The 14,271-nt window shown below is 42.7% G+C and overlaps 2 protein-coding genes and 1 long non-coding RNA gene across 3 annotated transcripts in view; 1 reads left to right on the top strand and 2 right to left on the bottom strand.

The window, feature by feature from the left end:
- The window catches only part of CPVL (carboxypeptidase vitellogenic like), a 205,503-nt gene extending 201,899 nt beyond the window's left edge, over positions 1 to 3,604 (bottom strand). The window contains exon 1 of the mRNA XM_054494678.2: positions 3,230 to 3,604. The gene's annotated coding sequence lies outside the window, so the exon portion shown is untranslated. The remainder of the gene's footprint in view (positions 1 to 3,229) is intronic.
- The window catches only part of CHN2 (chimerin 2), a 317,173-nt gene continuing 305,342 nt past the window's right edge, over positions 2,441 to 14,271 (top strand). The window contains exon 1 of the mRNA XM_054494681.2: positions 2,441 to 3,143. Within this exon, the coding sequence (XP_054350656.1) occupies positions 3,095 to 3,143 (49 nt within the window). The 5' untranslated portion in view covers positions 2,441 to 3,094. The remainder of the gene's footprint in view (positions 3,144 to 14,271) is intronic.
- Positions 7,184 to 8,889, bottom strand: LOC129040314 (uncharacterized). Its single transcript, XR_008503593.1, has 2 exons — positions 8,834 to 8,889; positions 7,184 to 8,270 (listed from the first exon to the last, which is right to left on the bottom strand). It is a non-coding gene; the product is annotated as an uncharacterized LOC129040314 (long non-coding RNA).

Raw genomic sequence — 14,271 nt, 5'->3', positions numbered from 1 at the left:
ACAGGTCCCTGAGCCTACCAAAGAGGGACGTTAGCATTTTATTTCCAGCATGTCCTGATAACTTACTGATACTAAACATTTTTGCAAGGAGCAGCCAGCCTTCGGGCTCCTGAATCTAAGAAGGATGATAGTGAATGATTATTCATGTTGAGTTTTCTCCATTGGTTATGGCTTTATCAATCCAGATGATCAATCAACTTTCAGATTTTCGTTCTGCACCTGGAGCTTTCTGCTTGGTATTCAAATAATGGGTGTCAAAGTTATAGCTCATATCCTACCGACAGACTGGGCCTCCCCTATCAGCACATCTCTGTTCAGCAAGCGTGTTTGTTGGCCTTGTATCCCTTTTCTGGCCCCAGGATCCAGGAAAACATGAGTCTCAGCTTTTTTCTACTTCTTTACAGCACAGGGCCTTCAGGTGGTGCCTTCACAGCAAATACCCCTGTTCCTTCATCTGTCAATTTAGGACAATAAAAATAATCTGCCTCACAGAGCCATGCTTTACTTTCTCCAGTTAAAACTCTATGAAGGCAAATATGAGTATCCAAACTGCAGAAACAGAATCTGTTGTCCTTTTGTGAAATTTCAGAGATGAATAATGAAACCTGTTACCCTATTGCACAATTTGGGACAAGAAATATAAGCCATAGGTTGAAGATAAGACATTTCTCCCTAGTAGAACAGGTCACAGTTGATTAGTTATCTCCAGATGCAATGAAGAAAGCAAAAATTTTTCAAACTATACATTCCTTCCTTAAAGTGAGCAACTTACAATCACTTTGGAACACAAACTTCGTGCCAGGTACACTGCAGCTTTCCACATAGCATCTTATTTAATCTTCACAGCATCCTGTGTTATCAGATTTTTGTGGCAGGTGTAGAAACTGAGGCTCAGTAGGTCTAAGTAATTTGTTCAAGTTCGCAGCTAAGTGACAGAACCAGAGTTTGAACCCAGTTGTCTTCGAAGCCCAGATGGTAAAATTCTACCGGGCGACACAGCCAAGTCAGATAGTCCACCATCTAAAGATCTGGGGGGATACATAGATTACTAGTCAAACAAGTAAGTGCTGTTTTCTATCAGAAGAACTCTGGGGAAACAGTAAGTTCCTTCTGATCTGATCAACAAGCTAAGTGTGTGATGGGTCACGTGTCCCTGAAGGCTCCAGATTAGGAACTGTATCATTTCGTGCAGTCCACAAAATGAAGGATAGTGGTAGGGGGCTGGGAAAATGGGGGCACTTGGGTCTCCTTAGACCAGCCAGGGCTGTTTCAAGGTCCATACGGTTGAGGGGTAGGAAGACACAGTCCCACGTGACTGAAGAGTGCTCACACTCCTTTAACAATTTAGCAAGGTGTATTTTTAAAAAATGGACCTTAATGAGAAGACACACTGGGATAGCATCCTGGAGGGATTTTTTTTTTTTTAAGTTCTAATCAACTAGAAAATGTGACGTGGGTGCGTACTGTGATTATTTAACATTCATTATTCATTGTATGTTAGGTGCTTGGTTGATGTGGATCCCCAGGGCCTAGCTGCTGTTCTGTGTCACTCCTGATAATTTTTAAATTGACTATGTTCTTTTAACCATGTTTTAGAAAGTTGAACTACCCCAATGTGAACACTTCCCATTTTTGCTGTATAATGAGAGTACTTTCATTCCTTTAATGTTTGCTTTTTCCTTTGATCTAACAATTTCTCTTCAAATTTCACAGTTTTCTGTTGCTTTAGGATTGAAAGAACCGATTAGCCCGCTGGGAGTGTGAAACAGACTTAAAAAAAATCTGCATGGTATTTCCTCCCAGTGAAATTAATTTAGGTTTAAATACAGGGGGAACGGACACACCTTGTGCTCGAGTCTCTTTCTCTCACACACCTGAGCAGTTCCTATCCTGAAAGGGCACAGTCGGACCTGCTGCCAAGTCTTAAGTCTTTTGTGAGAATCTTTTTTGCAAGGCACAGAGAACCTCTTTCTCTTTGACACCCGGCTTTGTGTGGGCCTGATGACACGTTTGGACGGCTCTATTTCTTTGAAGGGCAACCTCAGAGACCCACGGACGCGTCGGGCACTGTCCGTGGCTGGGTTACTTAAGTGTAGCTGGGTTGGCTTCCCGGGTGTTTTAGGAGACGCACCTTCGTGCAGGGCAGGGACCGTCAGCTCCAGAGCAACAAAGGACAATTTGGAGAGGAGTGGAAGGAGCGCTCCATAGTGGCTCTGTCATCCCAGGTTCCCTTCTGCCTAGCACCGTGGCCCTAGTGATCCCGCCTTCGCCCTCTGGATCCCCCACCCCCACTGTCTCGCCGCTTGAGAGCCCGGCGGGGCGCGGCGAGCCCCACCACCTTCCCCCACACCCTCCCTCCCCATCCCCTTCAAACCCTAGAAGCAGCGCTGCGCGCGGCAGCCGCACTCGCCCCGCGCCCGGCGCCGGCCTCCCCAGCACCCCGGGGACCCGGTCCCCCGTCTCGCCTCCCCCTGTCCAGCAGTCCGCAGCCTCCCCCTCCAGCCCCAGTGGCGGGAGCTGTCAAGCCCGCAGCAGCCGAACCACCCCCCGAGCGTCCGCGTCTCTTCTTCCTTTGTGTGTGTGCGAGCGGAGTTGGGGCGGAGGGAGAAGGGGGAGGTCGCTCTGTCTGTCCGTCTCCCGCCGCCTCTGCCCGGTCTACTCGAAGTGCGGCGGGAGAGGCGAGAGCCCAGGAGAGGGTGCGGGAGCTGGCGGGGCGGCTCGGAGCTGCCAGGACGCCCTGGTCCCAGCCGCGCACAGGGGAGCGCGGACGGCAGAGGGGCTCGGCGGGAGCCGAGATCCGCCCGTCCCGGCTGCCCCTCGGCCTCCCTCTGCTCCCACCTACCCCCTGACACCCGGAGAAAAGCGTGCAAAGGCGCGGAGCGGGACGGAAACCACAAATAAATAGCGGCGGCGGCAGCGCGTCATCTGGTGGAGCAGGAAGTGCAGGCAGAGTCCGGAGGCTGGTGCTTTCTGCGCGTCCCCAGGACTTTGCCATGGGCTGGGGGCCGCGGAGGCTGCGAGCGGCCGGGCGAGGGCAGCGGCGGCGGCGCCCGCACCAGGGCTGAGCGATCAGCGACGCGAGGGGCGTGCGGAGATGGCAGCGTCCAGCAACTCCAGCCTGTCCGGCTCCTCGGTGTCCTCCGGTGAGTTTCAGCCCGTCGGGCGCGGCTGCCGCGCCGGGTCTCGCCCCCCTGCCCTCGCCCCGCACCCTTTGATGGACAGAGCCTACCTGTGGCCGTCCCGCCCGCTCTCTCGGAGTGGGGGCAGACGTCCAGGGTGACACTTGTTTGGTTCGCCAGCACCTCGGTGCCCAGAGCACCTCCGCGCCTGACATCTGACAGCGCAGAGGTGGGAGAGCGGTGGTGCCCTTAGTGTGCGGACGCGGGTGTTCTGGGGCTTGGGGTGCAGCGAGCGAAAAGCGAAAGGAGCGGGCAGGCTCGCACTTTCTGGCGCAGCTGGAGCGGGGGCTGGCGGGGCGGAGAAGGTTGGGGTGAAGCTGAGCGCCCCGACCTGTTTGCCGTGCCGCGCCCGCTACCCTGGACACCCAAATCCGGAGCAGAGGGGAGCAAACCCTCGCTCCTCGCAGACTTGATTTTCTTTGTTTGTTTCACAAATTAGCTCTATGGAGACACTCGCTTAGGCATGGGTTTTAGACAGCAGCAATGAAGGGATGTGTCTTTCTGATCCTGGTTGAAGTGGGTTAGGGGAAGAGAGGTCGAGCCCATCCTCTGACTCTTGGCACATTTACAAGTGTGTATGTGTGTGTGTGTGTGTGTGTGAGAGAGAGAGAGAGAGACAGAGAGAAAGAGAAAGAGAGAGAGACTCCTTAGAGATTTTCTGATAATACTGGCTGTAATTTCACTAGCAAGGCATACATTTTTTTTCCTTTTAAGTATGGTTGAGCAAAGGGAAGGCTTCTTTCAGCTTTTCTATGGTTGATCATTGGGTCTAATTGAAGAGAAAAAAATTGCTAATGAATCTGAAGGAGTAGGAATCAATAGAAGCAGACCCACTGGTTTCTGAGTATGACAGGCTTCTAATCAGAATGATGCATTAGGTAGAATTCCTCTACCTCTCTGGTCATTGAAAACTTTAATGACAAACCCAAAGGGATAGCTGATAAGACATTCAGTGTAGTATACAGTATTTAAGGGTCAAGAAGGTCATGAAGACCTTATGGGAGTGCTTCAATATATTAATATTGTATTAAGTCCCATTGGGCTGTTTTTATTATGATTCACAAATTAAAGGAAGGAACACATTTTTGGAGGCATTGGATAGCAAGCAGGGCAAAAAGGCAACCACAGCTTTAGATGTGTAACTCACTAAATCATAAATGCAAGGTGAATTTGACTAAGGTGCAATTGTGATGTGGCACAAGGTGATCACTTGAAAGCCATCTGTTATCTTTCTTGGCAGATTTAGTTCCTGGGAAATGGCACTTCCTTTCTCGATCACTGCCAACTAATTGAAAACACGTTGTTGTTAGGTGTGTGATATAGTTCAAGTTTCTAGTAGTAGCAGCCAATGGGGCAGAAGTCACATCTTATTAAGAGCAGCAACAAGTTGACCGCCGTGGTTTTAATTCTGAGAACTCAGCAAATGCTACAGTTTATTTTTAGTACCCTCAAACCACTGCTGCTGTTTTTCAATTCATTTTGGTTGACTAACATTGAATTTAAAATACAGTGGTGTTGGCTTTCTATTAGCATATGGTTATCCCTCTCAGAAAACTGCCCACTAGAAAATGAACTGGTGGGGCAAAAGAAAAGACGAAAGGAGAAAGGACAAGGAGCTGGTGGTGTCACATGATTTACTGGTGGCATGAATTACAGCTGCTGTGGCATCTGAATTTCCAGATCTTGATGTAGCTTAAGAAACCTGATTGAAAATCCTAAGTCAGCCTTCGGAAGAATATGTTGGTTTGAAACAACACAGTATGAGATTTAGATGATGGTAATTGCTTTCAGATAGGTTAGAGATGCCCATGATAGTTCTTTCTCCTGCTTTATTTACCCCTATTTTTAATCCTAAGGGAAAATGGGAAATTATGTGAAAACTGAAATTCAAAAAGTGGGCATGGATGCATTGTTTAGCATGAATCAACCTAGCCCATGAGTTTATACTGCCTAATTCCCCAATTAATCAGGCACTTTGTCTTGAAAAATACAGCATTGTAGTTCTCTTTTAAAGCACACTTACCATGTGTGGATCATGAATAATTCAGATGACACAAGCAGTTCACACCTGTGAGAGGTGTTGGGCAGAAAGAATAGAGTCTATTTGTGGTGGCAGCTGGGATCTCTCAGGGGAAGGCCAGAATCTGAGAAATTAGGGCACTCCATCAATGTATTAATCACTATTTTCAAGGGCCTACTATGTGCCAGGCAGTAAGTTATAAACCTCAGCTTCAAGAAAGCTAAGGGGGAAAGATAATTGTAGGATTCCCTCTAGCCCTGAAGTTCTGGGAGGATTGTCTTTTAATTCTGGCTTCACCACCGACCAGCTGGGTATCTTGGAGTGAGTTACTTAACTTCTCCAAGCCTCAGTTTCCTCATTTGTAAATGAGGCTGATACTGATGATAAGACCTACTTCATAGAGTGTCTTGGGGATTGAATGAGATAATGTATGTAGAGTATTTAGCACAGGGCCTAGCATTTAATAAATGCTTAATGTGAATAAATTTTACTCCTTCAAGGAATGAAAAAGAAGGCATTCACGGGCTCAGAATTTAGATGCAGACATGAATCCAACACACAATCCACTTCTTTCGTCACATGTTAAATTGGAGCTTGAATTTTGGGCTTCATTAAATAAGCATGCGAGTGTTTTCCAGGTTTCAGGCATAGTCCTGAGTGTTTGGCATGGAAAGATGAGTCAAGATCCTTTTCCCTTATCATCCAGCAGCTGAGACAAACATGCAAACAGCAACCTCTATTCCAGTTTGATAAAACAAATTCTGTGGAGAAGGGTGCAGAGGAGAGGAATTGACTTAGTCAAATTAGAGGGGTCAGTGGAAATGTCATATGAGTTGGGCCTTGAAAGCTGAGTAGAATTTTTCTGGAAAACAGATGGAGAAAAAGACATTTCAGGAAGAGAGAAGAGCTTAGGTAAAGGCCTGGAGATGGGTAAGTTCATGGCCTTATTTTGACTTTCTTTCTTGGGAAAGTTATGCTTACAGGCCCATAAGCAGCATCATGCACAGAGCTGCCAGCTCACTCATTGCTGCTGCTGATGTAGGAGGTTTTCTTTCTGTTCAGGTAGCAGTGGGTTTGATGGAACAGCTCTGGAAGCCGTAGGACATTTGGGCAATTGAGCAGTGAAAAAGGAAAAGTTGATTCTGTAGCGTCCAGCATAGACAGAGATGAAGTCAACATGGGTTATACCTCTCATAGAGGAGTAGCTGCGGGAGATTTAGGTATGTTTGTGTTTGCAGAGTAAAAATTTAATAATTTGCTCAGCATTAAGGTCAAAGTTGCCTGATTTTCCTGAGAATTTGCTCTCACTAGCTGCTGTTGAACTACATCACCCAAATGTGTCATTTATTCTACGGTACCAACTGAGACATAACAAATGAAATAATCAGGTTACAATTAATTTAAAAATACATTTTCTGAGAACTCTTCATGAATTTTCTTCTGGAATATTCAATTATGTATAAAAGAAATTGCTTTACCTTTGTTTTAATAACTACTGGTAATTAAATTTCACAATCACCTAGATTGGCAGGAAGCTTTGATTGCCTTTATTATTTTAAATTGCAAAAATAAAAAAATTCTTATCCTTAAGCTTTTAATTTAGCCTGTGGTTCTTGGTTATATTCTGAAATAAACAAAGGCCAATTTGCAAAACAGTCTTCTTAATAATCATGGGTTACATTTGCTTTTATAATTAAAATAAGAACTTTTTGCATATTAGCAATATGATTGCCAAATGGATAATTTCACAGTCAAGAAAAAAATCAACCCAAGCAAGTCAATAAATAAAGAAGACATGAGATGTTCTCAGTAACTGAAAAAGGTAAAACATTAAATATTAAAGGAACCCTGGGGATAAGAGGTTAAGATTTGGAAACATAAACACACTATATTATCAACATAAAGTTGACACAGACTTTTAAAATTAAAATGCAAACAGAAAAAGATAAAAAGTCAGTATTAGGTGCAGTCTTCAAAACCTTAATTGGGAAAAGAACATTCCTGAATGGATTGAGGTATTTATTTCTTTAGATTCTATACAACAGTAATGTGGGCCAGGTAAGTCATGCTGTTTTCTGCTATCACACTGATGTTGATGTAGAAATGATAAATAGGAATTTTCATTACTCATTATTGGGGAGTCATAACCAGTAACATAGATAAGTCTTCCATATTCCTAGATGCAGGTGGCAAAACTGAACTATAGTAATTCTGGCAAGACTTATGTATGTCTAACTAGAAATTCTCTGCATCCAATACTACAAAATAGGGTATCTTATTGAAACAGACATTCTCACTGAGAAGTTTTCTTTTGGACCTTTGGATTTTTCAGAAATTTTCTTCTGGAATATTCAATTATGTGTAAAAAAATTGCTTTGCATTTGTTTTAATGATAACTCCTCGATAATTAAATTTCACATCACCTAGACTGGCAGAAAGACTAGTTGATTGCCTTTTTTATTTTAAATCACACATGCACAAATTATGATTTAAAATATAATCTCAAATAAAAAATTTGCAAAGCTAACATTAACCCTGTGAGAGAAATTATTTACTCAGATGAAGAGTACTAGTCCTTGTTGTTTTTCTCCTGAGCATTCCATACCTCATTTTAACTTATTAGATTTTATTGTCCATTGTAGCAACTCAGATGAGCCGAGTGATACAGAGTCTGAGAGATAAGGAGATTTTTCTTAGCATGCTGCATATTTGCAGTGTTTGACAAGGGGGACCCAGTGATTTGTGAACTTGTGCTGAAATGCTGGTTCTCCCCACTGACCCCATGAAGTGCACTGGGTGACCCTGTCATTTGCCCAAATTTGGGGAATGTGAACACCAGGTATTTTCCATGGCCAGTCTGTGCAGGGTTTAGCTGGACAGTGTGTTCTGAGAGCTGCCACCTGGGGCCTGGCCTGAGTGTCAGCCCTGCTGAGGGCCATCTGCTGCTCGGCAGGGTCTCCCGTTTTTGCACAATGGTGGAAATAACTGGACATTCGGTTTGGAACACCTATACATGAGCAGTGTCACATAGGAATGTTTTGGAAGAGTTTTCTGCCAGAAGATCAAGATTTCTGTCAAGGCAAATACAGAGAAAAAGACATGAACCTAGTGATAGACAGACATATGATTAATAGCATCCCCTATCACCCACCAATCGTTTATCTTTTATGAATGTATGTATTCTGACTTCATGGCTTCTGAAATATGTCATTTAATTTTCAAAACAAAATGGCTTTTTCCCCCTCCTTCCCTCTCTTCTTTCTTTCCTTCCTTTCTCCATTCTTCCCCTCCCCTCTCCCTCTTTTCTTCCCTCCCTACCTTCCCTCCTCCCTCCCTCTATCCACCTTCTTCTCCTTCCTTCCTTCCTTCTTTCCTTCCTTCCCTCTCTTCCCCCCTTCCCCCCCTTCCACCCTCCCCCGCTTCCTTCTTTTGTCTCTTTTTCTTCTCTCATCTGTTGTTGGTCAGATTTCTATTTAGAGATGTTTTCATCAATCCCACATTTGGTTTTCTTTACTGTTCATAGTTTGCAAATCCTCTAGGCACCTTCCTGCTTTTCCTTCCCTTTGGCCCATGGGGAAGGAAGCTGGTGTTCTCTCTTTCACATGGATTCAGGTTAGGGGGTCAAGATGGATACCTGTGTCTCTGGCGCAGCCTGGTTGGTGTGACAGAACACAATGATGTGTCTCCAAGCTACAGACAAATGCAGAGGTTTATTTAAAGTCTCCATGGCTAGAGGAAACGGCAGTCAGAGATGGGCCAGTCCTATAGGTAGGGTGCTCTGCAATGGAACCTAGGTGGCTGTCCTCTGGGGCCTGAAGCTGAAGAATTGGGATGAGTGTATCATCAACTGGCCACAAACCTTTCAGCTGTGCATTCTGGGAGGGCCAGCCACTAGCTGCTTGTGCAAATAACCTGCCTTTCTCCTCATTTATAATTAATCGTACACCTTCGTGAGACTAATCTGAATATAGTCTGTATAGTATGGACTAATTTTAGCATTCCTTTGCTTCAACAGTTTGGCCTGTCAAAATCACTCAGCCTCAGCCTGTTTGTAGTGCAGTGTAAAGTATTATTTTAAATCAACCAATATTTTTAATCTCCTAAGAAATAAGAGCTGGACTGACTGGACTGACTAGACTGAGAGCAAGGAGGAACCTTGGTAGTTGTTTAACAGATTCCAACATTGTATAAGAAAATCAGAGCCCAAGGAACTCAGAAACTGTCTTATGCCACTCAGTTACTTGACAGCAGAGCTAGAGCTGGAACTGTCATCCAGGACCCAAGCTCCTGTGACATTAATGCTCCACCCACCCACTTCCCGGCTCATCTTGAAGAGTAGCATCATCCTTAGAGAATTTCTTGTAGTCTTTTTTTTTTTCTGTCTGGCCTCATAGAGGCTGCTCTATTTAATTACTTAATACTTTCAAAAAGAAGTCATAAAGTGCTTTATATTTTAAATGGGCCTCAGATCTCCAGGCTGTTGTGCCCATAAAGGCACAAAGATTTAAGTGGCTTAGGTCTGCCCTAACTGTGTATAGCTGTGTTGTCCAGTATAGTAACCATTAGTCACATGTGGCTATTTAAATTTAAATGTAAAAATATTCCGTTCCTCAGTTACCCTAGGCACCTTTCTAGTGCTCAATAGCACAAATGGCCAGTGGCTACCATATTGGACTATACAGATACAAAACATTTTTATCATTTTTTACAGGAAATTCTCTAAGACAGAGACAAAACTAATGTAAAATCAACAAGCTAAAAAGAGAAAATCTGATCCAGTGCTCTCCCATTGCTGTGTGTGCTGCTTGTGCTGTTTAGGTTATCTTTCACTAATTTTGCAAACTAACTTTTTAAAAGAGTAATTTCTTTATGACCCTGAGGGAAACTGTGGAATGACAGCTGGAGGATGATATTGGGGAGGGTAATTAAAAATGTTTATAAACTCTGTAGTCCTGAGATATGATTCAAGCTTTATTTAAAAAGTGGTTTGTTGTTTCCCTAATGGCAACTCAATTTCTCTTTCAAATAAACCCACAGTGAGTTCTGATTTCACCCTCAAAGAGGAAAAAGTGCCCATGTTCAAAAAAAGTTTGGATCTTACCATTGAATCTCCTTTAAAGACATCATAAGGAAAACTGTGAATGTGTGGACTGAGGTTGCTAGTGGCATATACAAGCCGTGTTATTTAAAAGAGATTTTCTACCAACCTGGCCATCAGCAGCTAGCTAGAAGGATTTTTACTTCTGCAAAAAGCCCACATCAGGGCAAAACAAATGCATTGGTTTTTAGAAAATAAAGTTAGCTTTTGGAATTTTCAGCACATTTAATTGGGGGAAAATGCATGCAAATAAGATGCAGGAACATGACAGTTTCTAAGAAAAGGAAACAGTTCTCCTTGAACTTCTGTTACCATCCTCAAGTGCAACAAAATGGGAAGGTAGAAGGTATCTTTAAAGTGTCAAGTTAACTGTCAAGAAAGAGGTGAATGTTGAGGTCATTGGATTCAGAAACTATAATAACCAAAAGACTGTGACATGGTGGCTTATTATTTATTGACATAACTTAGATCATTGATTTAGGGCAATATGAATCACAGAAGCACTTGGGTGATAACCTTATGCAATTCTTTTCTCATCGGAGGCCCAGTTCCTGGATTTTATCGGGCCCCATCATTGCCCTCTGCACCCTCAGTACTGGCTGGGTATTGTCCTTTTCAAGGAAGTGAAACCTAGCGCTTCCTTATTACTTCACATAATGCCATATTAGCAATATAAAATGCTTTTTCTTACATGATGTTGCTTCCATGGAATAAGCCCAAGAGACTGTGTTGGGACAGCAAAAAAATGGGAAGCAGGGAGCATGACTGTTGCAGTAGATCTCCTGCAGCATCTGTCAGAGGGTGGGGGCTGCCATTGACCTCTAAGGGCCTGATTCTCAAGACCTAGAACTGCACTGTCCAGTGTGACAGCCACATGTGGTTACTGAGCCCTTGAAACACGGCTAGTCTGAATTGAGATGTGCTACAAGTGTAAAATTCACACTAGAGTTCAAACGCTTATACAAAGCCAAAAAACATAAAATATCTGATTCATAACCTTTGAAATATTGAACATATGTTTAGGTGATAATATTTTGGATCTAGGCCTGGCACGGTGGCTCACGCCTGTAATCCCAGCACTTTGGGAGGCCGAGGCGGGTGGATCACCTGAGGTCAGGAGTTTGAGATCAGCCTGACCATCATGGTGAAACCCCGTCTCTACTAAAAATACAAAAAGTAGCTGGGCGTGGTGGCGCATACCTGTAATCCCAGCTATTCAGGAGGCTGAGGCACGAGAATTGCTTGAATCCGGGAGGCAGAGGTTGTAGTGAGCGGAGATCAGGAGACTGCGCCATTGCATTCCAGCCCGGGCAACGTGAGTGAAACTCTGTCTCAAAAAAAAAAAAAAAGGATCTATTAAGCTAAATATAATATATATTTACAAAATTAATTTTACCTGTGTTTTAAAAATGTGTTTAAGGTAACTACTAGAATATTTGAAATTACATGCGTGGCTTACATTATATTGGTATTGGACAGCTCTGGTCTGGATGACTCCAGTGAGAATGTTCTAGCCTTGATCGCAGAATCTGCCATACAAAACCTGCTGATGCACTGCTCAGTGGCTCCTGTAGCCCTGTCTACTTATCCTCCATTCACCAAGGTAGAAACTTACCAACGCAACTCAGCCCTGATTCTCAGGTCCCTGTTTGGTTTTAGTCCCAGACATTGAGAGATGTCCTTAATTTTTCTGAATCTTTATAGTGAGTTTCAAGCAAAGTTCTATAAAGAGGAACAGGTTGGGCCATTTGTCAGATTGTTGTTTAGACAGATTTTGTGTTTTGTTTTGTTTGGGCTTCAGTTTAATTCTAGACTTCATGTATTTTTGTTAGATTTATGTATACCCCTCCTTCCAAAGAAAGCCTGCAATGCTATGAAGTTGGAAAGAGAAGCTGAGGAAACAAAGCACACGTTTTTCTCTCTCTGTGTGTGTGTGTGTGTGTGTGTGTGTGTGTGTGTGTAGAAAACTCTTGCCTCATAGCCTTTGTACCGTGATGTCCTGCCATGGATAAGTATGCGGGTTTACATACACATCCACACATATCTGTATGTCTGTATGTGTGTGTATATATGTATACACAGAAAGAGGAAGTGGATTAGGTTCCAAACAATTATTTCCAATCAAATTTATATCATATATAAGTTAATATCAAGGGAAATGAAAAGTCAGTTCTGGCATTACTTTTAGTAGTTAAATAATTCACTTGGGATTATGTTAATGATGTGTAGATACTAATACACATAATTTGACTGCCTAATATTGATTTAAGTTGCTCATTCAAATTCTCTTTATTACAAAAAAATAACCATTTTGTTTTACAGTGCTTGTCCTCAGAGACAGTGAGATCCAGTAAACCATACTTATTTGGTAAATAATACTATTTTTGCTGATTTTCATATACACAGAGAGCACTATTCTCTTTCAGTATGTACCCTTTGAGTTGTTAATTTCTGGTTGGGGTCCTGGTTAGCTCTAGCCAAATATCCTCTCTGGATCTGCCTCATGATCAATGTCTAGGGTTGAAGGTACTCCCGGTGACCAGGGCACAGAAGTTTTTGTTCTATGTGATGTTAATATGACCTAGGGTTGAACTTTGGTCTCAGGAGAGCCTGAGTCCTATGCTTGCTTTAAGCAGCCAAACTAATCCACATGCCTTTTTTCAGAGTATGAATTCTTCAGAGGAAAAAGCAATTGACAGAAGCTTTGTAAACTCTCCTGAAATAATTAATATCAGATTAAGATTAGAAATAGAATCACAGCAAATCCTAGGCAATTACACATGTAAGACATTATTTTGAGTTAAACGATGTCATTTGGCTTAAGAACATAGTAATTGCCACAGTACTTATTTGGTTCCGCATTCTAAAGTAATAGCAGTAAGGGTATTTTGTAAAAATGCACAACAGCCTTTCAGGGAGGAAATGCCCTGCAGACATCTTACTTTTCATAAATAGCTGAGTGTAAATCTGTCATTCAGGAGTTAATGTAAACTTGTCTGAATCCATCTGTAGTTTCAGCTTGTGCTCCTTCTTACAGGAATGAGTTTCAGCCATTTTCTACCTATAGAGCGAATTGGTGTTTCTTCCTATTGCTTTAAATTTAACTCTCTGAAACTTATTTTTAGCATCCATTTTTGGGTTTCATGAATTAATGTGGGTTCATTGGAACCACACAGTCCAAGGGTGGCATTGTGTTACAAGCTCTAAGAAGCTGGGGATCTGGTCCAAACACCAGCACCAAATAGCTCTCAGAGTTTCTATTTTCTTATCCGTAAAATGGGCTAATAATACTAGTTGTTAGAATCGAATGTGTGAATGGCTGTGAAAAAAACTTGAAAATTTATGAACAAAACCTAAAAATCCCTGATATCATAAAGCTCATGTTCTAATAAGATGCACCACAGGTTCCTTTCCTGAGTGGTAAGTGGCCACTCAGAACTCGTGATCTTCTAAGATAACTGGAAAAGTTTCTCCTAAATACCTTACCTTGCTTTTCTTCATCAGCCTTTCAAATCCTTGAAGTGTAATCGTGCCAACTTAGAGTTTCTCTACTCTGTGTAGAGAGGCTCCAATATGCATCCTGCAGTCCCAACATTTTAAATTAGCTCAGTCAATCCAAGCAACACCACTGTTTATACTTTCCCATCTAGAGGAATGGTTCTTTATTATGTAAAAAAAATTACACATGTTTTACATAAGATGCAATATATACAAAAAAATCAGTAATAGCGTAGCCACATAATTATTAGGAAAGCCACCACCCAATTTAGGAACATTACCTAGCCTTGTGTCTTCCTCTGTATTCCTCTCTCTTTCCTTCCCCATCATATTTCATTCCCTCCTTCCAAAGGTAACCACTACTCCGAATTTTCACCTTATTCCCTTGCTTTTCTTTTTAAAATAATTTTATCATGTATCACTAAAATACTGGCTTCACAAGGGCAGCTATTTTTGTTTTGTTCACTGCTGGATCT

Source organism: Pongo pygmaeus, chromosome 6 (assembly GCF_028885625.2).
Source record: "Pongo pygmaeus isolate AG05252 chromosome 6, NHGRI_mPonPyg2-v2.0_pri, whole genome shotgun sequence".
Lineage (NCBI taxonomy): Eukaryota > Metazoa > Chordata > Mammalia > Primates > Hominidae > Pongo > Pongo pygmaeus.
The sequence above is the reverse complement of the archived record's forward strand: the minus strand, read 5'-3'. Positions and strand labels throughout refer to the sequence as shown.